The sequence below is a fragment of the Cydia splendana genome, chromosome 13 (assembly GCF_910591565.1).
Source record: "Cydia splendana chromosome 13, ilCydSple1.2, whole genome shotgun sequence".
Lineage (NCBI taxonomy): Eukaryota > Metazoa > Arthropoda > Insecta > Lepidoptera > Tortricidae > Cydia > Cydia splendana.
In genome coordinates, this window is record NC_085972.1 from 17729335 (window position 1) to 17755428 (window position 26094).

Genomic DNA, 26094 nt, shown 5'->3' on the forward strand with positions numbered 1-26094 from the left:
CACGTTCTAACAAGTACGTAAGTGCGAAAGAGACGCGCATAGTGATAGACGATAAAAATGGAACCGTGCTGCGCCCACAGGCCAAGAGGACCCAAATCAACTTAACATGACCCCAGTAAAAGTGGCACGGTTTTCGAGTTATTGCCGGTTTAGGTCCGGGGAACGCGGCGGCCATGCCACTGGTCCCAATCGGCTGATCCATCTGGGAATTTCTGTGTGAGGTGGTCGCGGACATCGCGAGCGTAGTGTTCTGGGCAGCCATCTTGCTGTGGTTCCAGCTCCAAGAAGATGGATCGGCCGACTGGAATCAGTGGCACGGCCTAACGTTCCCAGGACCCATTAGATTATTTTATTGGGGATACTTAAAAGATAAATTTTACTCCAAGCCAAAAACGTCCCAAGAGGAACTACGGCGGCATGTTCGAGGCAGCACGAAACACATCCGAAATTTATTTAAAAAAATTAACTTGAAGTTTTACAAGACGGTGCCAAGCGTGCATACGAGCCGGGGTAAAACAATTCGAGCAACTATTGTAAAATTAAATTATGTTAATAAATTGATTAAATTTCAACCCGCAGTATTTTATTTTCTTTGAACCTTTATCAAATCAATGATATCCTTAAAAAGGGAGATAACCATTTTCTATCTCTTTCTTTTAGGCATTTGGCAAATACTGAATAGGCGTTTTTAGGGTTCCGTACCCAAAGGTTAAAAACGGGACCCTATTATTAAGACTCCGCTGTCCCTCCGTCCGTCCGTCCGTCTGTCACCAGGCTGTATCTCATGAACCGTGATGGCTAGGCAGTTGAAATTTTCACAGATGATGTATTTCTGTTGCCGCTATAACAACAAATACTAAAAAGTACGGAACCCTCGGTGGGCGAGTCCAACTCGCACTTATCCGGTTTTTTTTTATTTCTGTATCCAGAATTAGATATCTTAACATAAATCGTTATTTTTACTAAGTAGCAACGGATTGCAGATTTCCTAGTTTTAACTTATTTTTTATGATGCTTTCGAAAGAGGATAATAATTCCTATTTTATTGCAGGAAGGTGCATGTGTCATACCATTTTTGAATCTGCATAACATGCTCAATAGCTTGACGTTATTTGCTCATTACTTTTCTAGTAATTTTTTTTCACGACAGGTGGTCAAAGTCGAAATTAATGTTTCGCTGTGAATTTAATTCAAGATTAAACCAGTACCTTTTTTGCATTTTACACTGTTTATCGATAAAATACCTATTCTGTTATCTTAATTAACTATTCATGATGCCGTACACATTAAAAAAATTAACTTAGAGACCTTTCCGAGTGCACACTAACAATGTTAAAAACGGTCAAAATTAATGAAAATCCTTAATTTGGCAATAACTCAAAAACCGTGCCACTTTTACTGGGGTCATGTTAAGTTGATTTGGGTCCTCTTGGCCTGGTCTACCTCCAGTGTCACTGTGACGTGTCACTTATGGGACATCCTGTATAATATTTCTAATAAGACTAGTCTTACCTGTGTAATACAGCTAGAGTACTCGCATGTATCCTATGCAGACCATCTAACACAGCTAGATGTCCCTTTAGGGCCGCATCAACCAACGCAGAGTTTCTCCATACAGTGTCACCGTTGTCTAATGTAGTACGCTGTGGTACTAAATCTTGTGCTGTCATGTACTATTACCAGAGCTCGGATTTTTAACGGCAAAACAAAACACTATCGGAATCTAGCCAGTGATAGAAACATTATTTTATCGATATCGATAATTCAGTACTAGAAGAAAATACGTCAACAAATAAAATAAATATGTAATAAAAACATTTGTATGAAGTTATATATTAGAAACAGACCATACCAAATTTCAGCGTTGTAGCACAAACGGTCACTGAGATTATCCGCGGACGGACGGACGGACGGACGGAGAGACATGGCGAAACTATAAGGGTTCCTAGTTGACTACGGAACCCTAAAAATGTATTGAGGCAATACCTGTCATATACTCTAGTAATACTCGATATCGATAAAATAATATTTCAAGCACTGGCTAGATTACGCTAGTGTTTTGTTTTGCCGTGAAAAATCCGAGCTCTGACTATTACAATAGACTATATTGTGAGGAATATAAAGGCGATTATTGTCTGAAGAGACTAGTCTTACCTGTGTAATACAGCTAGAGTACTAGCATGTATCCTATGCATACCATCTAACATAGCTAGATGTCCCTTTAGGGCCGCATCAACCAACGCAGAGTTTCTCCATACAGTGTCACCGTTGTCTAATGTAGTACGCTGTTGTGCTAAATCTTGTGCTGTCATGTACTATTACAAAAGACTCTATTGTGAGGAATTTAAAGGCGATTATTGCCTGAAGAGACTAGTCTTACCTGTGTAATACAGCTAGAGTACTCGCATGTATCCTATGCAGACCATCTAACACAGCTAGATGTCCCTTTAGGACCGCATCAACCAACGCCGAGTTTCTCCATACAGTGTCTCCGTTGTCTAGTGTAGTACGCTGTTGTACCAAATCTCGCGCTGTCATGTACTATTACAATAGACTCTATTGTGAGGAATTTAAAGGCGATTATTGCCTGAAGAGACTAGTCTTACCTGTGTAATACAGCGAGAGTACTCGCATGTATCCTATGCAGACCGTCTAACACAGCTAGATGCCCCTTTAGGGCCGCATCAACCAACGCGGAGTTTCTCCATACAGTGTCTCCGTTGTCTAGTGTAGTACGCTGTTGTACTAAATCCCGGGCTGTCATGTCTTGGTATAGGACTATGGGCTCTATTGTGTAGCCCAGTAGGGAGGATAGTTGCGTGACGAGTAGACTTTTGCCGCAACCTTTTGGTCCTGGAAGTATAAGTCAAGCAAGAATATCATATTATATTTCTAGAAGAAAGTAAAGGAGTAAAACTATTGCACATACTCCGCGATTTTTTAACATCTTGGTTAGTTTTTAGATTTCTTTGTGTAAAAACTGTAAATTTTACACGAATTGAAATAAGTAAATGAGATAGCCCTTTTATTACTAGTGATTATATATTTTTGCTTTTTCTAATAAACAAAAATATCAAAGTTACAGATATGAATTCGCTAGTCTGCATAAGACAAGACGTATTATTTAAATTGGGCATTTTGACCCAGACTCAAATATTTGTTTGGAATTTTTATGAACTTATTAAAAAAATAATAAAAGTTGCAAATATAAACAGTTTGGTACATACCTACTATACAAAAATCTCCAACACTATGGCTCAAAAGCAGTTCATTAAGCAGCTCACTCTGAAAAGCAGTCTTGACCACCCCCTTTTCTTCCCTCCCCTTCCTCCCCTCCCCACACGGCACGGCAAACTGGCTCGTATCGCCATTGATTTCCACACTCAACAATGCATTCCCCTTGAACTGTATATCTTTGAGGGATATGCTCCATCGAGGTGCGGTGTCTATTTTGAGGTTGAGTAGTACTGCCTCGGCGTTTTTGATGTGTTCTTTGGTTAGGAAGGTTTTGTAGGGGTAGAGTAGGTAGATTAGCTTGTGGATTGGAATGCTGGGGTTTTTCTCCTGAAAATATTAAACAAACAGCAGTCAACGATATGATTCTATATAAATTCTGATGCTATTAAGATAGAACATTCTTACGGCAGATGTCGCTCTGCGCGTCACTAAGCTAGACGTAACCAAAGAAAGGAATGGAAAAACGCACGCTTATGTGGTAAGGTTCGGTAGCTCTGTTGGTTAAAAACACGATTGGACCGGTATCCCAAAAGGTTAAGTTTATGTAATTTATATGTATACACAATACAGTCTATAAGATATTTGTAATATGGGCAGTGTTGCCTGATATTTTTTTTTTAGCAAAATAAATCAAAAATGGAACACGCACAAGCCAAGAAAGTTTAATGCACACTGATTAAGGCCAAAACATAGCAAATTTTCTTCCAACCCTGAACATTACCCATTGTTTGACAATGGACTTGACACCAAGTTCAGATCTGATGAGAGAATCGCGTGAAGACATGACGTCACAGGGATTTTGCTATCAGAACAAAAAGGGGTCATCTAAATTGACGAATATATATTATGTTGAGTCTTGTGGAAGCAGTTATAGAGTTAATAATGCCTCTAGACAATTATTGCAGTTGAAAGTTTTCTGTTTCGTTAGTCAATGACATTTAATGTCTAGTTTCAAGGACAATATTTGTTATAGACCTTTTAAAAGTACGCAACACCGAAAATCATAGTGGTTATAAAGTTTCATAGCTCATAAAGATGAACATGGGTCTACTTCTGTGGTTTCAGAATAATAACCTTACTAGTATAAGCGCAGCAGCATGTAGGCTATCCACGGGGAAGTCTGGCAGACTGACTTGCTGGAGCTCTGGACTGATGAGGGCGTACGCGGCAGACAGTATTAACTGCTCCAATTTCGTCTGGTCCACTTTTGGGGCTTCAGAATAATAGCCTTACCAGTATAAGCGCAGCAGCATGTCGGCTATCCACGGGAAAGTCGGGGAGACTGACTTGCTGGAGCTCTGGACTGATGAGGGCGTACGCGGCCGACATTAGCTGCTCCAATTTAGCCTGGTCCATTTTGGGGCTTCAGAATAATAGCCTTACCAGTATAAGCGCAGCAGCATGTCGGCTATCCACGGGAAAGTCGGGGAGACTGACTTGCTGGAGCTCTGGACTGATGAGGGCGTACGCGGCCGACATTAGCTGCTCCAATTTAGCCTGGTCCATTTTGAGGCTTCAGAATAATAGCCTTACCAGTATAAGCGCAGCAGCGTGCAGGCTATCCACGGGAAAGTCAGGCAAACTGACTTGCTGGAGCTCTGGACTGATGAGGGCGTACGCGGCTGACAGCAGCTGCTCCAATTTAGCCTGGTCCACTTCTGGGGCTTCGTCTTTCAATGTGGTGAGGTGCTCCTGGAAAGAAGTGATATTTTTAATTATAATAATTTGATACATTGAATGTAAAAGTCGTAGTTACAATTACGGTCGGTGGTGAGACTGGTGAGCCTAAAGCGTTTGTCAGGGCGTGAGAGCGTAGCGTCAAGCGTCAAGTTATTTTTATCAGGCTGCTCTGAAGACGCTTGCATTTATGGACGCCGCGCCGGACGCGTAAAAACCACCAGATCGTGAAACTCCTCGACATAGGTAAATAATGAAACGCAGCACGCTCTTACCGTGAGGCTACCAGCGCTTACAAAGAATAAGCTATTAAGTTGAACTATGTCAAGTTATTAAGTAAGGAAGCAAAGTTTATCCATATAACAGATTGCTTATTACAGCACAATTAAATAGGCTCCTAAATGACAGAAAAGACAATAATTAGATGCCTTCAAACTTAAATTAACAAATCAAACAAAACGTAATATTATCAACCGAAAACTTGATAAAAACAGCAGGAAACTTTGGCGATTGAAACTTGGATAACAGCGAATTGGCACGGCACGTAATTTGGTATAAACAAATGACTATCGTCCTCGATTATAATTGTTAACTTAAAATTTGTTACGTTATTTTTTAAATGTATACGAAACTATAGAATAACACACACACACACACACACGCAAGTTAAAAGGTTCTAACAAATTAAGAACCTCCTCCTATTTGAGTTTCATTTCAAAATCTAATAAGCCAAGTACGATACGATAAACTGATCTGTAATCTCTGGGTGTGTAATGTTTAATATACTTATAAAAAAACTATCATACATTTGTTATAACGCCATTTAATATATTATTGTATGTTATAATGTAATTTTTATTATACGTTTCCTTTATTATATAGTGATTTCATCTAAACTTTCATTGATATAATGCCTAATGTAATATAATTTTCAAATAGTATATAGACATGTTTTATAATGACATTTGTTATATTATATTTTTGTATAACGTAATACTTCATACAATTTTATCAAGTATAAATACATATATCGTATAACATTTTTTGTCATATTTCATTTACTGATAACGTAAAGTTTTACATACTTTTTATAACTAGTACGCAGGCCTACTGCTTTTGCTAGCTATTTTATTCTAGGGAGGTCGCAGTTCTAACCTAACCTAACCAATTTTTTCATGGATTTCGTTCTGCGGGGACCGCAGTTCAAACCTAACCTAAACCACTTTTTTGATAGAATATTTTATTCTACGGAGGGTCAAAGTTCTAACCTTACCTAACCCTCCTTTTATTAGGTAGTTATTCGTTTGTGCGGAGTCGCAGTTCCAACCTAACCTAACCCATTTATGTCATGCAACTATTATGTTACATAAATAATTATGTGATGTCACTTGTTATAACAAATAATATGCATTAGAGTATGTAATAATTTAATTATCATTTATTCAAGGACCAACTGAGATCATTTTTGTTAGTACTTACGATTATGACTTATAAAATATTGTTATATTATGATCTATATTCTATACAATGTCAGAGATAAATAAATTAATTGAAATTAAAAAGAAATGAAATTAAATTAAAATAAAATATAATAATAACGACTTGATTAACTGAAAATAAATATTACAGCATTAAATTACAAATTAAAGTTAATAATGTTAATTAATAAAAAAAAAATCAAAATATTGATAAAATGTCACTTCGATTAATAAATAAATATGGCAATGTATATTAGACGAAGTGTAAATATACCTTATGACCATTATACCAATAATAACATTATGTATACCGTTAATTAGGTATTACGGTAGTATGCCATTTATTACGTTATTCAAAATAACGATATATCAAACTATAATATATGAAAAGTAATTATAACAAATGTAATGCACCCGTAATCTCTAATAGTAAAATTTCATCACACTCGCTCAGTAAATGTGGAATTGCACGCAGGTTTAGCGGGAGTTATAGAAAAAGCGTTCTCCCTAGGGAGTTATGAAGTTTCTAGTGCCATAATTAACCTTTATACTTATTTTTTGTATAGCAAGTGTGATGAAAAACACTGTTTGTAACTCGGGGCGTAATAATATTGCAAACTCGAGTCTATAAATCGCTCCGGCAAGCCGTCGCGATTTAACCTCTACAACTCGAAAAATAGATGTATTTATTGTTTTACCACCTCTATATCTCAAAGAAAATAATAAGACTGTACTTTACGTGTGTGTATAATTACCTCTCTAAAACGATTTCTGTGACTCAAAACCTCTTTTAAACGATACGGACCTCTCTAAGAGACCCCACACTAGCGTCTCCCTACCGTCGGCGTCTAGTCAACTGTATGGCTGCTTGCCGACGCATTTTCCATAGCGCTGACTGGACGCCGACGCTCAAAAGACGCTAGTGTGGGACACCCTAATAAGTCGATACGCTCGAATAACAAGAAATCTCGCTAACTCGATTTTTTTGCGTTTCCCTTGAAATAGGTTCTACTGTGCCTAAGGGCCACACCATACTAGCGTCTTTCGAACGTCGGTGTCTAGTCATCACTATGGAAAATGGCGTCGCTGCACAGTTGCGCCAACGTTGCGTCGAGCAGCAGCCATACAGTTGACTAGACGCCGACGTTCGGGAGACGTTATAATCTGTATCTTTAGGTATTTAAATAAAAGTAAACAAAATCTACCCTCAACTGGCTTAAGAAGCCATTTGAGAATAGATTTTGTATAAACATTACATGATCAAATAATGTAGCGTAAAGTCAGGCCGTTCAGTGACAGATCCAGGCGGTTTTGTATTTGGTTAGTTAACCAATAAATGTTATAACTACCCGAAAATTTACAAATTGTTTGTTTACTTTTATTTAAATACCCAAAGATACAGACTATAGTGTGGGGTGGCTCTAAGACACAAAAAATACGGAATATAGTGTGTGATTCGCCAATTAATTTCCCTGTGCCCCTTTTTCGACGTTTATCGCGTGTCGCCAAAATACGGCAACCCATAAATTATGTGAACCTGTCGACAGAGTTGTAACTGACACGGAACGCCATTATTTTGGTGAAATATTGAATCCATATATTGAATCTGACCTTCCTGGCAATAGTAGAAAAAAACTATTTATTACCAAGGGCCACTTGCACCATCCCACTAACCCGGGGATAAGCGGTTAAACCCTTAACCTAGTGTCAAATTGTACTGGTAACCCCATGGTAACTCCAGGTTTAACCAGTTAAGCCCGGGCTAGTGCAATGGTGCAAGTGCCGCTAAGTGTTGTTTATTTATACTTTGCTTTAATGTAACAAAAGAAAAATAAAAATATACAAAAAATAAACTACATTAGCTTTTGCCACTGACGTGGTATAAAACATATTATTAAAAACGCTCACAATATTCGAATAGGAAAGCGCAAATAATGAATTTACTGACTTCTATTTAGCTTCTGCTTAAAATGAAACATCACCTAAACACAACAATCACGCAAACAAACTAGGTAACGCAACTAGGATTGATGAATCCGCAATCTCTAAAATATCGCAAGCCCCAAACTTCAGAATTTATGACCTGATTAATACGTTGACTTTGAACATGATGGGTACAAAGTTACCTACCAACAGCAACATTGAACTGACCGACTATGACCCTTAAGTCTTTGCAATAAGATTTACAAGAAGTCAGTTTAGTATGTCCATGTTTCTTCTATTGCCAAAAACAGAAATCTACATACAAGGTTGTCTCCTTATGGAGTCATGGGCATTTAGATATGTAAAGGTTACATTTGGATTACGACTAAAGCAGCTATACTGTTGCAACGTTGCAGCAGCGGTAAATGGGCCATATCACTTTCAAATTCCTTGATAAAGTAAACAGAACATTCAATCTGTCACAATTTTTTCAAGGTGTTTGATAGTGACATGTACCTATTTTCTCGCTACAGTAGTAACGCTGCAGGGTTGCTGCTGCAGTTACAATCAGAAGGTAACCTTAAGGTACCTTAAGTTAGATTGCGTGACAAGATAGAACGTAATTGCAATGTCACTGGTGCTGATGTTATGAAATTAATTTCTTGCGACTTGACTGCGCGCTGTAAACACAAAACAAAATATTTGCATGGACTTTGAAAAATGTACCTAGTATATCATGACCCAGAGATTTATAATGCTTTATTACTAAGGTTTGCCGGCCGAGTCACTCACATGGAAGCGAGGCCGTATAGCAAATAAAAGATGGCAAATCCTATTCTGGCTATAAGGTAAGTAATAATATATGTATTTGTATACTTTACATACAGATATGTAGTTCTAGTTATATAACACCATCGAGTAGCCGCACCCAAAACTGAGAGGTTACTTTGGAATCCCTACTATCCCTACAAATAATAAAATGCCAAAGTAACTGGACATAGTTGGAGGCCCAGGGAATGTATAGGAAAGTTTTTATCAATCATCATTCCACGCATAATATAGTTGGAGGCCCAGGAAAAGTATAGGAAAGTTTTTATCAATCATCATTCCACGCATAATTTAGTAAATATTTTTTAAAGAACAAAACGATAATTATGCCCGGTAATGTTGAAGAAAAATATAAGTATTTACGAGTAAGATACAGCATTTATACTAGTCCATTTGTATGGTAAGTAGCGATTGGTGAGTATTGTGAATAATACGCTGGTTTTACACTAAGTTCTGATGGTATCATGCTAGGCGATTACCTAAGCAAGACCTAAGCATGGTTGACAAACATGCAACTAATTTGCGTTGTATCTTTTGGTGGAAATAGACTGCAGTCCAGTTCACATTAATCATTATTATAATCATATTTATTTATGATTCCGTGATATATCTGAAAATTAACGTATAGGAATAGGGGTATTGGGTGCGATATATTTACGTACCTATATTGGTCCCATGAACAAAATATTTCATTTTTTTTAAATGAACAATTCGGGTCGTGTGGCTTTGATCTTGCCCATTATAACGAGACCTCAAAGGTGTCACAATTTTATGGTGTACAGGTGGAGTCGCCATAAAATCTATCTGGGTCAAACTAAGGCCTGAATGTCACGCCCTCGCCAGACAATGAATGAAGGACTTTGGAGCAGGACATCTGGAACCAAAGGACTTTAAAACGCTACCCATGAGATCCATCATCCGGCGCATGGAGATGGTGGGAAAAGCTCTTGAGTAGTTGACGGATCTTTCCTAGGGGGTAATTGCACAAAAGATCGCTATAAGCCGAAGTGTATCCGCAAGGGCCCCGAAAAGGATAAGATAAGATACGGCCTGATTGGTTAAAGAAGATGAAAGACTAAAACGTGTCAGAGCGAATTACATAAGGTAAAGCTAATATCAGGTCATCTTTTCGACTTGGGAAAAAACTTTACCTGATCCGAGCTCAACTAAGTATACTTCGAGAAACTAAATGTAAACTCATAAAATAGTTGTTCCACATTCACCCCTCTCATTAGCATGTCGTGCCACGGAACCATTAACGCCACACGTAAACAATTTGCGATTAATTCTGACAACGGCGCCCTCTGACAACTTATTAGCGGTATATAATCGTTGGACAAACACACCGTGATATACTGATGGTAGAATAAAGTCCATACACGGTGGCTAAAAAATAAGTGCATTCCCGTTGCCAGGGGTTTTGGGATTATACTGATCAACTTTTACTAAGGGACCAACCCCTAAATCGTGAAAAAAAAATTACTCTCCCGTAGAAAATGGACCAGCCAAATGTATATGGAATACAATTCGTGTATTTCTATTCTTATTCTAAGTTTGCACCGACTGAACAGTGACAATGTATGGGAGCATAAAGCATCTGGCGTGCAAACTTAGCGTAGGTAGGTTCTAGAAACAACCACTATCAAACATGTGTAATACAGTCAGCTGCAGACATAGTTGACCCCCCTGCAAACAAATTTCTATGCTGGGATCGAGGGTCGTTACTTCTACAGCTGACTGGTAGTACCTACCCATACAACCATTTCCAGTCGCCGTTACGACGCGGTGTTGACACATCTTGTGTCGACACCGTCTGTTTCGGTCACAATTCCAGTCGCAGAGTCGTCGCCGTGTCGACACAGTTACCAGAAATGGGGAAGGGTCGACACATGACACAAAGTGACATAAAGTGTGGTCGCCGTGTGCACACATTGTTTCGGGTTTGCGACTACTTTATGCCAAAATCATTCGTTCATTCGTTCATTTTGTTCCTGTCAAATGGAAACTGTCAGATGGAAAAATACTTAAATAAAAATAAGTGACATTAATACGCCATCTCTAAAACGGATTACAAGACGTAATTATATATTGTTTGCATTTATATTACAATAGGACTTAAATTATTATGGGGAATTAAAATGCTCGAGTGATTTGATAAACTAAGTGTAATATAATCAACGCGCCATCACATTGTTTTAGTTTAGCCGGAAATGAAATTGTTTACTTCTCAGTGCCTGTGTTCATAACTATATTATTTGAAGCATTTTTAGTACTTCGATGCGTATACTATACTTAAATAACAGAAATAACGCTTTACATACTACGAAACTTGTTAATTATGATGTATAAATATGGTTTAAGGCTGAGAAATATTGCAGTCACAAAGTAGTTGCAATGTTTCGACTTTGTGTCGACTCTGTGTTGACACATGACACGCGCTGTCAAAAGTAATAACAAAGTTACTGGATTTGCAAAATGGCTCCTTGTGTTGATTTGTTTTCAGATATTCTCAAAGTGTAAAAATGCCGTGGTCAGAGATGGGCATTAATCGATTAACTGTTTATTCGACTAATTAATGGAATAAAAAAAGTTAATTCTCAAATTTTAATCGCGATTAGTTTAGTCGACCTAACATAGATTGAAATTGAATTAATCTGAATATTAATCGAATAAATTATCGATTAAATCTCGATTGAAAGTTGACAGGGGGCCATTTTTGTACGTAAAAATAATAGAAATGTCTTGCATGCAGATGGTAGCTAAACACTTTGTCATAAAAGTCGAGATGGGTGTCGATATATAGGTTTTAGGGAGTGCCGATTTCGAAAATAATGACCATTTTGGAATCCGAAATGGCGGCCATGCACTGTGTCATAAAAGTCGTCATGGATGTCGTTTTATACGTTTTAGGGGGCCCCAATTTTGAAAATGATGACCATTTTGGAATCCAAAATGGCGGCCATGCACTATGCCATAAAAGTCGTAATGGGTGTCGTTTTATAGGTTTTAGGGGGCGCAGATTTCGAAAATGATGACCATTTTGGATTCCAAGATGGCGGCCATGCACTATGTCATAAAAGTCGTCATGGATATCGTTTTATAGGTTTTAGGGGGCGCAGATTTCGAAAATGATGACTATTTTGGATTTCACTTTTATGACAAAATACGTATCCGCCATCTTGGATTATAAAATGATCATCGTTTTCGAATTCTGCACTCCCTAAAACCTATAAATCGACATCCGTGACGACGCAAGTTATCTTTATTTTCAGATCTAACAAATTGCTACAGAATACAAAGGACAAAAAAGAAGCGAGGAGGTAATGAAACAAGCAAAAATACAGATGATTCCTCGACGCAATTGGGTGATTCTTAAATTGTGTCCAGATTTTTTTTGTCATAAAAGTTTTTATTTTTCACATATTACTCTCACAAGTTCCGTGACATTTCGACCTTGTAATTTTTTAAGTAAATGTTTTTGTTTATCTATGAGGATCTCACTAGAATAGTATAATCAAGGTATGTTTATATTTGATGAATGAAATAGTAACGCAAAAAAAAATATATTTGTGTCTTATATTCCTGCCGAAGACTTTTATTTTACCTTTTCCTTCTACACAAGTTTGGCCAAGTAATAAGAATTTAGGGCTCTCAATTTTATTTTGACTTCTACAACAGTAAAGCTACGAGGCCATGATTGGTATCGTTTTCGTATAAATTCGCAGTAGGTACCAAATTTAGTTAAGGTATCACATTGACACCATTCCGAAGTAAAAACATATAAACTTATTAAAATACTTTCTTTTAAACTCCTCTTCACGCTTAAACTGATGAACAGTTTTAATTTAAATTTGGTACACATATATTTTGAGTCCCGAGACAGGATATAATAAGTTACCTCAAAAATCATCCTTTAAAGGTGTGAAATGAGGTGTAGGGGGGAATTCAGAATTGACTTCTTGAAGTTAATACTGTTTAAGTTTAGGTTTGAAGTCATGTTTTTTCATCATTTTTAACTAAATTAAAGATGTAGACCATCCCAAATTTCATATAAATCGGTTCAGCGGTTATTGATTTCCCGTACAAATTTCCACGCCACTTTTCACACCTTCAAAAGATGATTTTGGTTATAAGATCTGTCCTATGTCCTGTTCCGGGACGCAAACTATTTCTATACCAAATTTCAACGAAATCGGTTCAGCGGTTAAGCGTCAAGAGGAGTTTCAAAAAAACCGGCCAAGTGCGAGTCGGACTCGCGTATTAAGGGTTCCGTACATTAAGTCCGACTCGCGCTTGACTGCACATTTCTAATAGGTTTTCCTGTCATCTATAGGTAAAGAACTATTTTGTGTATTCAGACGGACATACATACAGACGCACGAGTGATCCTATAAGGGTTCCGTTTTTTCCTTTTGAGGTACGGAACACTAAAAATATTTTTTTTTATTTTATGGAATGGTGTCAATGTGATACCTTAAATGGATTCAGCACCCCAGATTTATACGAAAACGATACCAAACACGGCCTAGCACCTTCACTGATATAGATATATCAAGATAAAATTGAGAGCCCTAAATAAACTTTCAAGAGCGGATATCTCAAAAACTATTCAACATATCGAAAAAATTGACTGAATAAACTTGTAACAAATTAAATTAACTTTCATTTTGTATAAGTGGCCATGTCGCTGAGATGCATAGTTTCCGAGATATAATCGAAAAACCGGAAAATGGGACCTTCAAAGCCCCCTCTCTCCCCCCTGCTCAAGGGCTACGGCCGGGGACTTTTGATATGTTCACCTCCTAACTTGTCAAACCGAGTTACGGAGTCAAAAATTGTGTTCCGAGCATTTCCCTCTACAACTTTTGGAGCATTCGTTGCCTGACCTAAGTAGCTTATTGCATTTCTTTAAAAACTTTTTTGTAAAAGGTTGACGGGTGTTGGGTGTTTATATGGTTTCGGTCGATTATTATCATTTGCATTGCCCATGATGACTTACTAGAATTACGAGCACACGAGACACTAATAGTAGTTTGACAAACCTTGGTTTTCAAGAGGTATTTTATATTGACATTTGCTGTCACAAATTTGCTGTCAGATTTAGTCGCAAACCGCACGCAAAGTGCACACAAATGTGTCGACACCTTGTTACGGAAAAGTGTAGACACGGCGACGACACTTTGTTTCGAAACAATTCTAGACACATTGTGTGGACTCTGTTACGACACATCTGACATTTAGTTACCACTTTGTGATTCTGCGACTGGAATGGTTATATGGGTAAGCGTATGTACAACATGTAACATGTCCAAAACATTTGGTTTAACTTTTTTGCCTTAAGAGCCAACGGGAGTGGTCATTTCTCCATACAAACGTACTCCTCGTTTTCCTCCGTGGTTTTTGAAGGTAGAGCAATGATTTTTTCAACACAGATTAATATTGTCAATATCTGTGTCGGACCGTTTTGCTTTTTTTGATATTTTTGTTTTTTAAGGCGAAAGGCTAGAGCCCTTCAAAAATGGCCAAATTGGCCTAATTGACCATACCGCAATGAGAGGCGTGGCATTCAAAACTGATATCAAATAGCCAAAAAAGCAAAACGGTCCGACACAGATAATTTCATAATCATTTAGATTTCCAAATTTGGTTACGATTGGTTAAGTTTTGGAGGAGGAAACAGAGGAGTACGAAACCTCGATTTTTGAGATTTTTACGCAGGATTTTTCGCCTTGTCCTTATCGCACTACGTTTAGGTGCCGCTTCCGTTAGCGAGACGGATATATTTACCTAAAATATTTAAAACTCAGCTCCTGTTTCGTCTTAATTAACGAAATAATTGAATAGCCTAACCGTTAGACAGGTATATAATATCGGATCATCTAGTTTCCCACAAAATATAATTTAAACTATTAAGTTTGGTGCTGAACTGCTAAAACACCCTAGCTGTTTGTCTGTTGGTTACCCTTTCACGATGATTTCGTGCAGGTACAAACAGCAACACTCCTCAGTGGACCTTATTACAAAAGGCATAAGGTCCACCGATGTACAGTTAACAGCGTGGGCGATGGTACCTCCATTATAGACGAAGATAAAGACCCATTTCTCTTGAAATAAGTTCACGTTGTTTCACTATCGAGTACCAAACCTGTCGTGTATCACGAATCTGCATCGAAGAAAGATCAACATCGCCAATAACTCGGTACATATCGTGACTTGAAAGCAGAAGTAGCAAATTTTACTAGATATATTTTAAGTGTTTCGGGACACCTGCTCGTGTCGTGAGTTTGCGTTTACAGTTAAAAACGAACGGACAGACGGAAAGAGTCGCACCGAAAGGATTCATTTTGTACCTCTTTGGTACGAAACCCTAAAAACATCCCAATTTTTATTTTCATGTACAAAAGCATTAAGAAAATAATTTCCCCCCAACACCGGATAACATACAGTCAAAGAATTTATGTAATTTCCGACCCATTTCGTACAGTGATAATCAATATGAAAGCTAGACCTCATATACTATTGTCAATGTGACAAAGTACAAAATGGGTCGGAAATTAAATTATTTGTACATAAAACACTGCAACACATAGCTTCATAGTTTTAGTTTCAACCGCGAAGCAGTTAGCACTAAATCCCTGTCCGTGGTAATAAAGCATGCCGTGTGCAAACAATTTCACCGTAATTACACAGGCAACTAGCATTGGTAATTGCAGTTGTTTAGACTAAATTGATTCATATTGGTTTAACCCTTCCCATTTGATATTTCACTTTTAACTAGCTTTTAGCTCAGCCTTCTAAGCTCTTCCTAGCGACCCGAGAAAGAAAGAAAAGCCAAGCAGACTTCTGAAGTGTAGGTACATACCAGTGGCGGTGCGTCAAACATATCCATAGGCAAGCCGGGGCTAATTTGGCTTAGATATCTCCTTAACAACTCTGCTCAAACGTCCAAAAACAGGCAAGCCGGTGGGAATCGGCTTTTATGGACGCGCCGCCACTGGTACATACCTACACGACACGGTAAAATAATAGATTTGGGTAATGTCCATAATCAAACGATATTTGCCTTGCCATGTGTAGAAATATCCAAGGTTCTACTCCAGATCAAACAACAAAATTGCAGTTAACTACTGAAGTCTTAAAAAAACACCTACTCATGCCTTTCCCTATCTTCTTCTTCCTCGTGTTATCCCGGCATTTTGCCACGGTTGATGGGATACTGGGGTTCGCTTGTCCAACTAATTCCCAAGAATTGACGTAGGCACTAGTTTTTACGAAAGCGACTGTCATCTGACCTTCCAACCCAGAGGGGAAACTATTGGGAATAGTTCGGTTTCCTCACGATGTTTTCCTTCACCGAAAAGCAACTGGTAAATATCAAATGATATGATCATGACTTTCCCTACCATGTTTCTTTTCTGAAAGCTAAGGTCTCAGACAAATGTAGGTCTTAAGTTACTAAAAGGGGTCATGTCATATTCAAGTTTACGGCAGGCCTATTCGTGGGGCAGGGTATAAAACGCAGCGGCATACATTTCCGTTACTGACACATAAAATAGGAGACTTAAGGCGACATTGCGGCTTATTCTGTTCTGAACTACTGAATAACGAAAGAAAAACTCGATAGCAAGTAGTTAGAATTTCAGGTAGCATATAATTTTGTATGTAGACTAATCAGTTTGGCTGAAGCAAATAGTTCGTAATAACACAACAGAAGAGATGCCTGTTAGACACAATAGCTAACAGAAGGGGAAAGATGGTTGGCCAGCTGATACGGAACGACAGATTCTTTTTAAACATCCGAGGGCAAGAATAAGGGGAAAAGACGCAGAGGAAGGCCCAGGCTCACATATATCAGCCAAATGAAATATAATTTCTGTCGTGTCGTACGAGGGAGTTAAAAGGCTGGCCCAGCAAAGAGAAGAGTGGTGATTACTCCACCGAGAAGAGCATAGCTCTTAAATATTGATGTTGATGATGAACATCCCATGAGTTCATTAAGTAAATAGTCACTCATAACAGCACCAATATTTCTTAAGTGCAGACTCTAGCTATTTGAGTGAATAAATACGCGGCACCGTGACCAAATGCCGACAAGATTTTAGGTTGAAAATTCTCCAATGGCCAGTATCTAAATATTGTTTTCGACTAGTTAAGGCCAAGCCACACCTGATGGCAGCAAGTCTCAGTGTGACATCCTTCTTAATTTATTAAGAAATTCAGATACTAGATAGTAGATCAGAGGGAGACGTGCATACGCACCCGGAGTGCTATAATGGCTATGTTTTTCGAATAGGCAGTAACCCAGTGAGTGCCGGCATATCTGATGGCGCCGCGATCACATTTGAATATCACCGCAACTATTCAGGGCTTCACAGTTCACTGCTGTCACCCTCCATTTTACTTCTTGTCGCGAACTTTTATCGCACATTGCGGTCTTGAGTGTCTTGATAGTAATTCATTAGTTACAAGCTTACAAGTGTTGTATGTATGACTATTTTAGGTAATATGAGTTTACAGGAATGACATTGTGGAGTAAAAGTATTGCAATACTTTAGGTATACTGGTCATGAAATTCATCTATTGTTAAAGTAGTGGTACCTACCCATTATTTATTAAGAGCGGCACAATCCAAAAGTCTGTAAATAGCTATGTTTCGTTGTCAAAACTGTATAAGCTTATTTCTTTCTTCTCTAGTCACTTTTATCACTACACTTTATAAAATAAAGTCCCACGCCGCGTCTGTCTGTTTGTGTGTTTGTATGTTTGTTCGTGATAAACTCAAAAACTACTGGACGGATTTTCATGCGATTTTCACCTATCAATAGAGTGATTCTTGAGGAAGGTTTAGGTGTATAATTTGTAACGTGCGAAGCCGAGGCGGCTCGCTAGTAAAAAATAAAGATAAACAATTAGGTGCCTCCTAAGCTAATAAAGTGTGAACCGACAACAAACTTGTAATCACGATTGTGCATCGACATAACTTTCCTTAAACTTTACCCAGTTCTATTTCCACTCTAATTTAGGCAAAGTTTCTAAATATACAGCGAGATACCATCATTCCATTAACAGACCAAGTTACTTCGGAAACTACTTATTTGCACCAACTTAACCGTGCCCCAAACAACGACGCCACACGTAATACTAAAGTAGAAGTAACCATAATACAGTAAGCATTGGAGACCTTACTGTGGTAAACTTAAGGACTATTATCGTTTGGTTTTATATTTTATTGTATATAGAATGCCATTTCAAAATATGACCTCAGGAATAACTTTGTATTAGTATTAGTAAAGGATAAACCTTTCGTGCTAAATAACAGTTTACATTCGATGCTTTTATTATGCAAAATGATTGCCGAATTTATAATTTGCAGTATATTTGGCGATTTGAAATTTTGTATAGTAATTTATAGGTTTGTATTTAGGTTATATTCAAGTATATTATTGTGACTACATCAACTACATGAACAGGGTTGGGCCATATACTTGGTATAACGTATTGCAATAATGTAGTAAATAAAAGGCATTTTTAATATCAAACAATTATTTATTAAAATTCTCTTGCGTCTTAACGGTCAAATTATCCCGAATCCGGATTGAATTCTTAGAATTAAAAGTATATCGTAAGGTGCCATGGTAAAAGAATTCCATAATCTAGGCTAGACCTTAAGCAGGCCGTGGAATATTCATGACATTCGCATCATCCGAAAAAAAATCGCAGCAAAGTTTGTGTTGAACTATGTATGTAATTGCTTCTCCAATTTATAATTTTCTACAAAAAAACTAAAAACTAAAAATTCAGCAGCAGTAAAAAGGCAGGTTGACAAATTAGAGAAGGCCCAAGCCGCGGATTATGTACCAACTTGGCACGCCAACCATCGAGCACCATTTTGTGCCTAAAGGCAGGTCTACATTGTATAATCTATCACCTTGAAAATATACTAATTTAACAGACTTTAAGATTCCGAAGGAGAGATTTTTTTGTATACCGCAGCGGTTGCAAACAAGTATAGGGCCCGCCTGATGGTAAGCAGTCACCATAGCTTATGGACGCCTGCATAGCTAGAGGATGCCGACCTTATAAAAACCTGTAGGTACGCTCCTTTTTTGAAGAATCCCTTACTGTAGACCCTCGGGAAAACTTCGGAAGGGAGTTAATTCCACAGCCGGAGCTTCCGCAGGAAGATTGGGCTACTTTGGAAATGTTCACAGATGGTCACCAAAATCTGCTTGGCAGTAAAGGCGGGTTGAAAAATTTGTGAAGGCCCGAGCCGAGGATAATGTACCAACTCGGCAATGGCACGCCAACCATCGAGAACCATTTTGTGCCTAAAGGCGTGTTTATTACGACATCTGTCGTTTTCAGTCAGATCTGTCTGGTAGATGTGTTTAGCGGACCAATCTGTTAATGCATGACGGGAACATAGCACATATCCGCGGACAGATATCCGGTATATGCCTATTAATTATTAATTAAGTATTAATTCCCACCACGGGCGTATCAATTTTTTTTTTTAAGTTTGGTCCGCTTACATTTACGGGAATGCAATCTTTTGCTCTTCAAACTTTGACTAACCATAAGCTTCACCTACTTTTTTTACCAGCTAAGTTAACCTTGCCTTTAATTTTTGAGAAAAATATATGTCCTACTGCAATTGACGGAGCTTTTAGTCAAAGTTTATTATTATATGTTCAATACCACTTTTTAGTTCTAGTAGTAGTAGTAGTTTAGTTTTTAGTTTTAGTAGTAGTTATGGACAATTCTTCAAACAGAACCAAAGTTTCTAAAAAGTAATATTAAATAAATTCATAAACGAGCTGATGTGCTGGATATTTAAGGGAAGGTATGTCAATGGCCCTATCATTCTGGAAACGTCACTTCCCTGAACCAATCTGATTATAACTCTTTCGAGTGATTGCAGATATTTATAAAGAAAAAAAAATCTTTTGTAAAAGGACGACGTCAGCGTGACCGAGTCCTAACCCGGGGGTAAACCCTCCGATCGGTCGCCCCACGGCAGTCACACACAACTTTGAATTCGCGAGGTCGTCACGTCACGACATCTACCGAACCACAATAATACCGCAACGAAAACAAAACACCAAAAAAAGGGAAAACAATTGTGAAACTTGCAAATTTACGATCCAATTTCAAGCAAAAGGATTTTATGATACCTGCTAGAACGGACATACTTAGAGATCGTTGACTAAAACGGCTAAATAAAACAAACGTGAAACTTCACAATCTAAATACAACTTGGTGCAAGAAAAGAAAAATTGAGACACTGTATTTTTGGTTTAAGCTAAATACGATCAAATAAAGATGAGATCATTGGCTAAATAAAAACAAAAGACGAGAGAAAGAAGTGAAAACTAGCTTCCTCGCTTCAAGGAAGAAAAAATAAAGAAAGTAAAAGACGATTGTTGGAACTAAGGCGGAAGTGAGACGAAATCATCAATGTTAGAGGTGAATGGATGAAATACTACGAACGTAGTGGTTTGTAGAGATCTACGGGCTACGGCGTAGGCGACGCAGTAACTCAGATGGGATTTATATATTTGGAGGAGGTAAGTAGTTTTTTATAGTTTTGGTAATAACACGTTACATTTGCTGTTAGAATAAAAAAAGATTGAAAAATGCATCGTCTAAGTTGTTACAAAAACAAAAGCTAGAATTGTACTTCATTATCCTGAAAACTAGTGAATAATACGCGTGGGAAAAATCAACACAGTATGACTATACCGTTTTTTTTATGAATTTAGTTTTGAGGATTAAAAAAATATAAATTACTTCATCGGCGTAAAGTTCGTGGTTGATATTCTAAGAAAAAATTAAAACGAATATCATCATATGGTTTTAAAACAAAAGTATGAAGTTGACTGAATAGCGATTGCAATCTTATTTATTTTACATATAGGTTATTAATAATATTTGTGTATTAAATAAATATAGCTAAGTTTGGTATTTTGGTTTGGTTAGTTTATTTAAACTTTAATATTGTGTGAGAATAAAGTGTAAAATAAATAATTATTAATAGACTTCAGTTGGTTTTAAAATTGTGGAGTTTTCAAAGTGGGTATTTTTTGACATTTTATTTGAACCCTTGGCCATACCTACTCTGCCCGGTGAATATATAGGTAATACTGAAAGACTGTTAACATGGTACCAGATGGTACCTACCAGGGAATCCATCCCGAAATCCCAATAAAATTTGACCGGTTCAGAGTTGTTAAACCATCATTCTACTTTTTCATGACGATTAGTCTATTGCCAGAAAAAAATATGATAGATATCGTGTATAAAAATAGTATTTTTTGTAATTTGAGTTTGTTGACCAAATATGACCAAATTCATACCTATTGAATTTGTTGACCAAAATTCATACCTATTGAATTTGTTGACCAAAATTCATATATTAATATTGATTACCTATGTAAAAAGATGGTAACGCAGTGGTAAATGCCATAATTCATACAAACCGGGAGACACTCAAGAACCACTGAGTTACTGTAATTAAGATTATTTACAGTAGCTATATATCGAACAAAGCTATCGGGATTGATAGCCTAATTAAGCCTCTTTCTCCATCACATAACAGAAAATAAAAGTAATAGCCAAGTATTCTAAAATATGCATTTTGTTACAATGTGCCAAAAAGGTATGTACATAAAAAAGTAAAATGGCCCATATCTAGTTTCGCTACGACAAATCAACCATTGCGAAGTATAAAACTAGCTTTCAGGCTATCACCGACGAATACTGGCATAACGGGTTAGATACTACAACTCTTCTTCCTTGTTGTATCCTCATGGCTGAGGGACGTGACGAATGTGGACACTTTTCACCAGCGCTCTCCAAGCCGCTCTGTCTAGACAGAGCCCAAGGGCCCAGTGCATACACATACACAACAACTACACAGCTACATACATACATACATACAACAACTATACATACTACATAGCTTATAAATTGTATGTAAAATCAACGTTAATAACTCTGGTTAACGTGCTCACAATAAAAAAGGAAATAGTTATTTGTACAACAAGAGATCAAAGTTTGATATTTCTTCGAGTGCTTATTTTGAGTCCCGTGCAAGCGAAAGATTCTATAATAGATTCACGAGCGTAGCGAGTGAATCTAATTTAGAATCTTGAGCGTAGTAAGGGATTCAAAAGCGCACGAGATGTAAATAACTTTGATCTCGTGTAGTACACAAAATTTTTCACCCTAAGCAGTGAGAACATACCTAGAGGGACAGAGATAATAGAACCCAAGTATATCGAAATTGTATTAGACCCCGCATGTTGAAATGACATTTGACTATAAAGGTCACTTAAATGACATTTTGTCTCACTCAGTGAGCAAAATCGCATTTTGCTCACTGAGTGAGACAAAATGACTCAGTGAGCAAAATCGCATTTTGCTCACTGTTTTTAAGAAGCAAAGTACCCTTGTTCGAGCTGCTGAGGTGAAAAAATATTTAACATTTAAACTACATAGCTTGTTTTCAATTTGCAAATGCGTCGAGTTTGAATAGTCTCGTTACCCTCTTGCCTCGTTACTTCACAATGCTACGTGCCACAGTGTATGTACTAGCAGACTTTACACTTTATACAAGCGTAGAAGATTGATAGAAAGGTTACCTCTCAAAGGTACACGAGAGAGGATTAACATTAACACTCAAATCCAGTGTAAATCAACAAATCTTCATTAGCAATAATTACCTAATATGACATAACGATAACAGATGGACTATCAATTTCGGCAATAGGCATCCCTTTGTTCACATTAGATTTATCTTCTACACTATTACCCTGTAGAGACCCGAGGGCCTACCGCCGACATCGAAAAATTTGTAAATCGTTAACTACCTATCTATCACTTTTGAATTTTCGAGCGATAGAGAATCAGATAACGTTTTTCGATTTTTCCATGTTGGCGGTAGACCTTCAGGCTTTAGGTACAGTCACCTGCAATAATATGTTACACAACGAAGGCCGCAAAAATATCTGACACGATCTTATTTGTTGAGCCATAAGAGCGTGTCAGATATTTTTGCGGCCTTCGAAGAGTAACATATTATTGCAGGTGACTGTACATAGATGGATTTAGTACAGGGAGTATAAAGCTTACACATTCATACAAGTATGATACTCGTAGTTAACTTCGGCGTAGCACTCTCGTCAATTGCGTTCCACTCATTTGTTCCCATTAGTTCTGAGATGAAAAAGTATCTTATTCATTTTAGATATTGTGTTCCAATGTTAATTTGGCTTTTAAATAATACATGGTCGGACAAATACGAGCTAAATGCACAAAAACTAAATAACATGATTCAAATATCATTGTACGAATCATATACGTAAGAATTGCCCTAAGAAGTACTGTAGGTAAGCTACACTATGTGAAACGTAGAAATGATTAATCGTTTACTGAAAGAGCAGTGCGTGATACAGCGTTTTTATATAACTTCGGCCCTTTCAATTGTCCTATTCTGATTTTCGTCAAAATACTGCCATTCATTATTAGACTGCACTTTTATAACTTAAGTGACTTGTTACTAAGTCAGTTACTCAACATACAATTTAATACACAAACATATATTGAATATTACAATGAAATTCCAGTCAAGGTATTACTTTTGTTGTGAAACGATTACAACAATACGAATACACCATTAGTTTGAAAGATTTCTGAAAATATAAATGGAAATTCAAGTGCTAGTTATCAATGCTTCAACTCTTTGTCGTCCCAAAATGCCTGTTTTCAACCATATAATACATGAATCGCCTAATTTAGAAAGTTTGATTTTTAGTTTTGGCTTCGTTCAATCTTATGTTGATCGCCATAATCGATATCAGTCATTAGACATTGGTAAAATACGCAAAGCAATAATTTACCAAAACGACTTTATACGTAGCTTTCCTGTCGTGTATTCCATTTGCTCAAAGAGCACAGGTGAGTCGAATGCTCGATTCAACCAGTGGAATTGTGGCCTCGACATCAGTAATTGATCTCATGTATGCGCTTATACTGGTTTTCTGACCGCTGGAGTCGTCTGTGTAATATGTGCTTTTGGAATAAGCACCAAATAGATTTCACGGCGGCTTATTCCCCCCTTTCGCGGGAACACGGACGTTTTTACTGACTCAGCCATTTCAATTTCAGGAGCATCGATAATCAATTATGGGCCCAAGTTCACGCACGCACGTCCCTTGTGTGTAGCCGGGAACGTGACATGCCCCGCTGGCAGTCTTCGCAGCGGCCTATGTACGTCCGCACGGTCTGGGTCGACGGCTTCCGACACGCGATTCTCACCCCTGACGACCCTTACTACACCAAAGTCAAGAGGCGACCACACTCATCTGCCAGCACTACGAAATACTCGAGGAATTCTAGACTGAGCATCAGAGACGAAGGAGAGAGGAAACTGAGCCTTGTTATCAGAAGCGATAAGTCGAAAATTGTAAGCAAGCAACGCCCGAAAAGCCACGAACCGATAGAGCTACTAAACTTGGAGGCTTTGGAGCTAGAATCGGAAGACGAGTTTTTGTTAAAAGCGAATCCGCAACCGATCTACGAGTACGACACCGGCCACTCCAACTACGATTTGTCAGCGAACATGAGGGCATTTAAAAGCAACCGGACAGCTAGAAGCGAGTGCAAAGAAAACACAGATCTATCCGACAGAGTTTTACAATGGCTAGATCTAGCCGGCAAAATAGATTTGCTGGCTCCAAACGCGGAACGCATGGCGCAACCGCGACACAGCTGGCCAGAAATACAGAAGCGCAACTGTTTAAGCAAATCAAAAACAACCGTAGACATAAGAGTTAAAGAAGAGGTTAAAACGCCGAAGGATTCGGCAAGGACTCAAGGTATCGATCGCGATTACCAAGTCCCGCCGTCGGCGGCCACTATCGAGACATACGCGCGACAGTCACGGCACAGAAACACGCCACGCGATGCAAAAAAGGACAAAACGAAAAGAGACATCCGGGCCAATGTCCTGGAGACACGGCAGAAAGTTGTAACGGAGAGGAACGCGGTGGAGAAACAGTACGCGGAGTTAGTTAGCAAGAAATTGATACCGGATTTGGGTAAAGGGAAAAAGCAAGTGCACATTTTTATGCCGGAAATGATTAAGAAGAATTGTAATAGCAGGACGGAGAGTCTTCTGTCTCAGGTGTCGTGATTTAAATAAATTATAAAATTGAGGTGTCGGTTTTATTTTAAATCATGTCTTTATACTTTATACGAAAGGCGTATGTTCTATACTTCGTTTTTTTGCATTAGAAAGAAATTAAGCGATCTTGACGTGTATTTATAGAAAAACACTTTTGGAAAATAAGTCACAGTAAATATGTAACAATTATGAATCATATACGATCATTTACATTATTTTGCTTTCATAAGTAACTACTACACCTTATAAAACAAAGTCCTCCGCCGCGTCTGTCTGTTTGTATGTTTCCTCGCGATACACTCAAAAACTACTGAACGGATTTTCATACGGTTTTCACCTATCAATAGAGTGATTCTTGAGGAAGGTTTAGGTGTATAATTTGTTAACCCGTGCGAAGCCGGGGCGGATCGTTAGTAGTTACTAATTTTTAAAAAGCGTCAATAAACTTTTTTCTAATGCAATACAAACGAATTCTCCTCCGATTTCCTCCATTTTCTAAATCCTTCCAAACCGGAAACGGTCACGAATAAAAATATACATAAATTCAGGACCTCGAGTAGTATAACTAATACCAAAGAGAATAGATAGTATAGAGGGGTCCTGTCATAGTAAATTTTGTAGTCACAGTAAATTTACTGCCATCTATCGACACACGACTAAAACTCAAAATGAAAACGTATAAAATTATCAAAAAATGTATTTATATGGATAAATGATTTTATTATTTTTAGACCCATGTTCATTCACTGATATCTATGTGTTAAA

The 26094-nt window shown here is 37.8% G+C and overlaps 2 protein-coding genes across 2 annotated transcripts in view; one reads left to right on the top strand and one right to left on the bottom strand.

Moving 5' to 3' along the window:
* LOC134796241 (von Willebrand factor A domain-containing protein 8) overlaps window positions 1–26094 on the bottom strand; it is a 75022-nt gene that overhangs the window by 21736 nt on the left and 27192 nt on the right. Inside the window, exons 6-8 of the mRNA XM_063768288.1 lie at window positions 4771–4929; window positions 3228–3564; window positions 2607–2853 (exon numbers count right to left, since the gene is read on the bottom strand). Coding sequence (XP_063624358.1) covers window positions 2607–2853; window positions 3228–3564; window positions 4771–4929 — 743 coding nt within the window. The remainder of the gene's footprint in view (window positions 1–2606; window positions 2854–3227; window positions 3565–4770; window positions 4930–26094) is intronic.
* Window positions 20592–25360, top strand: LOC134796225 (uncharacterized). Its single transcript, XM_063768268.1, has 2 exons — window positions 20592–20710; window positions 24312–25360. The coding sequence occupies exon 2, from the start codon at window positions 24382–24384 to the stop codon at window positions 25336–25338; it is 957 nt and encodes a 318-aa protein (XP_063624338.1). The 5' UTR covers window positions 20592–20710; window positions 24312–24381; the 3' UTR covers window positions 25339–25360.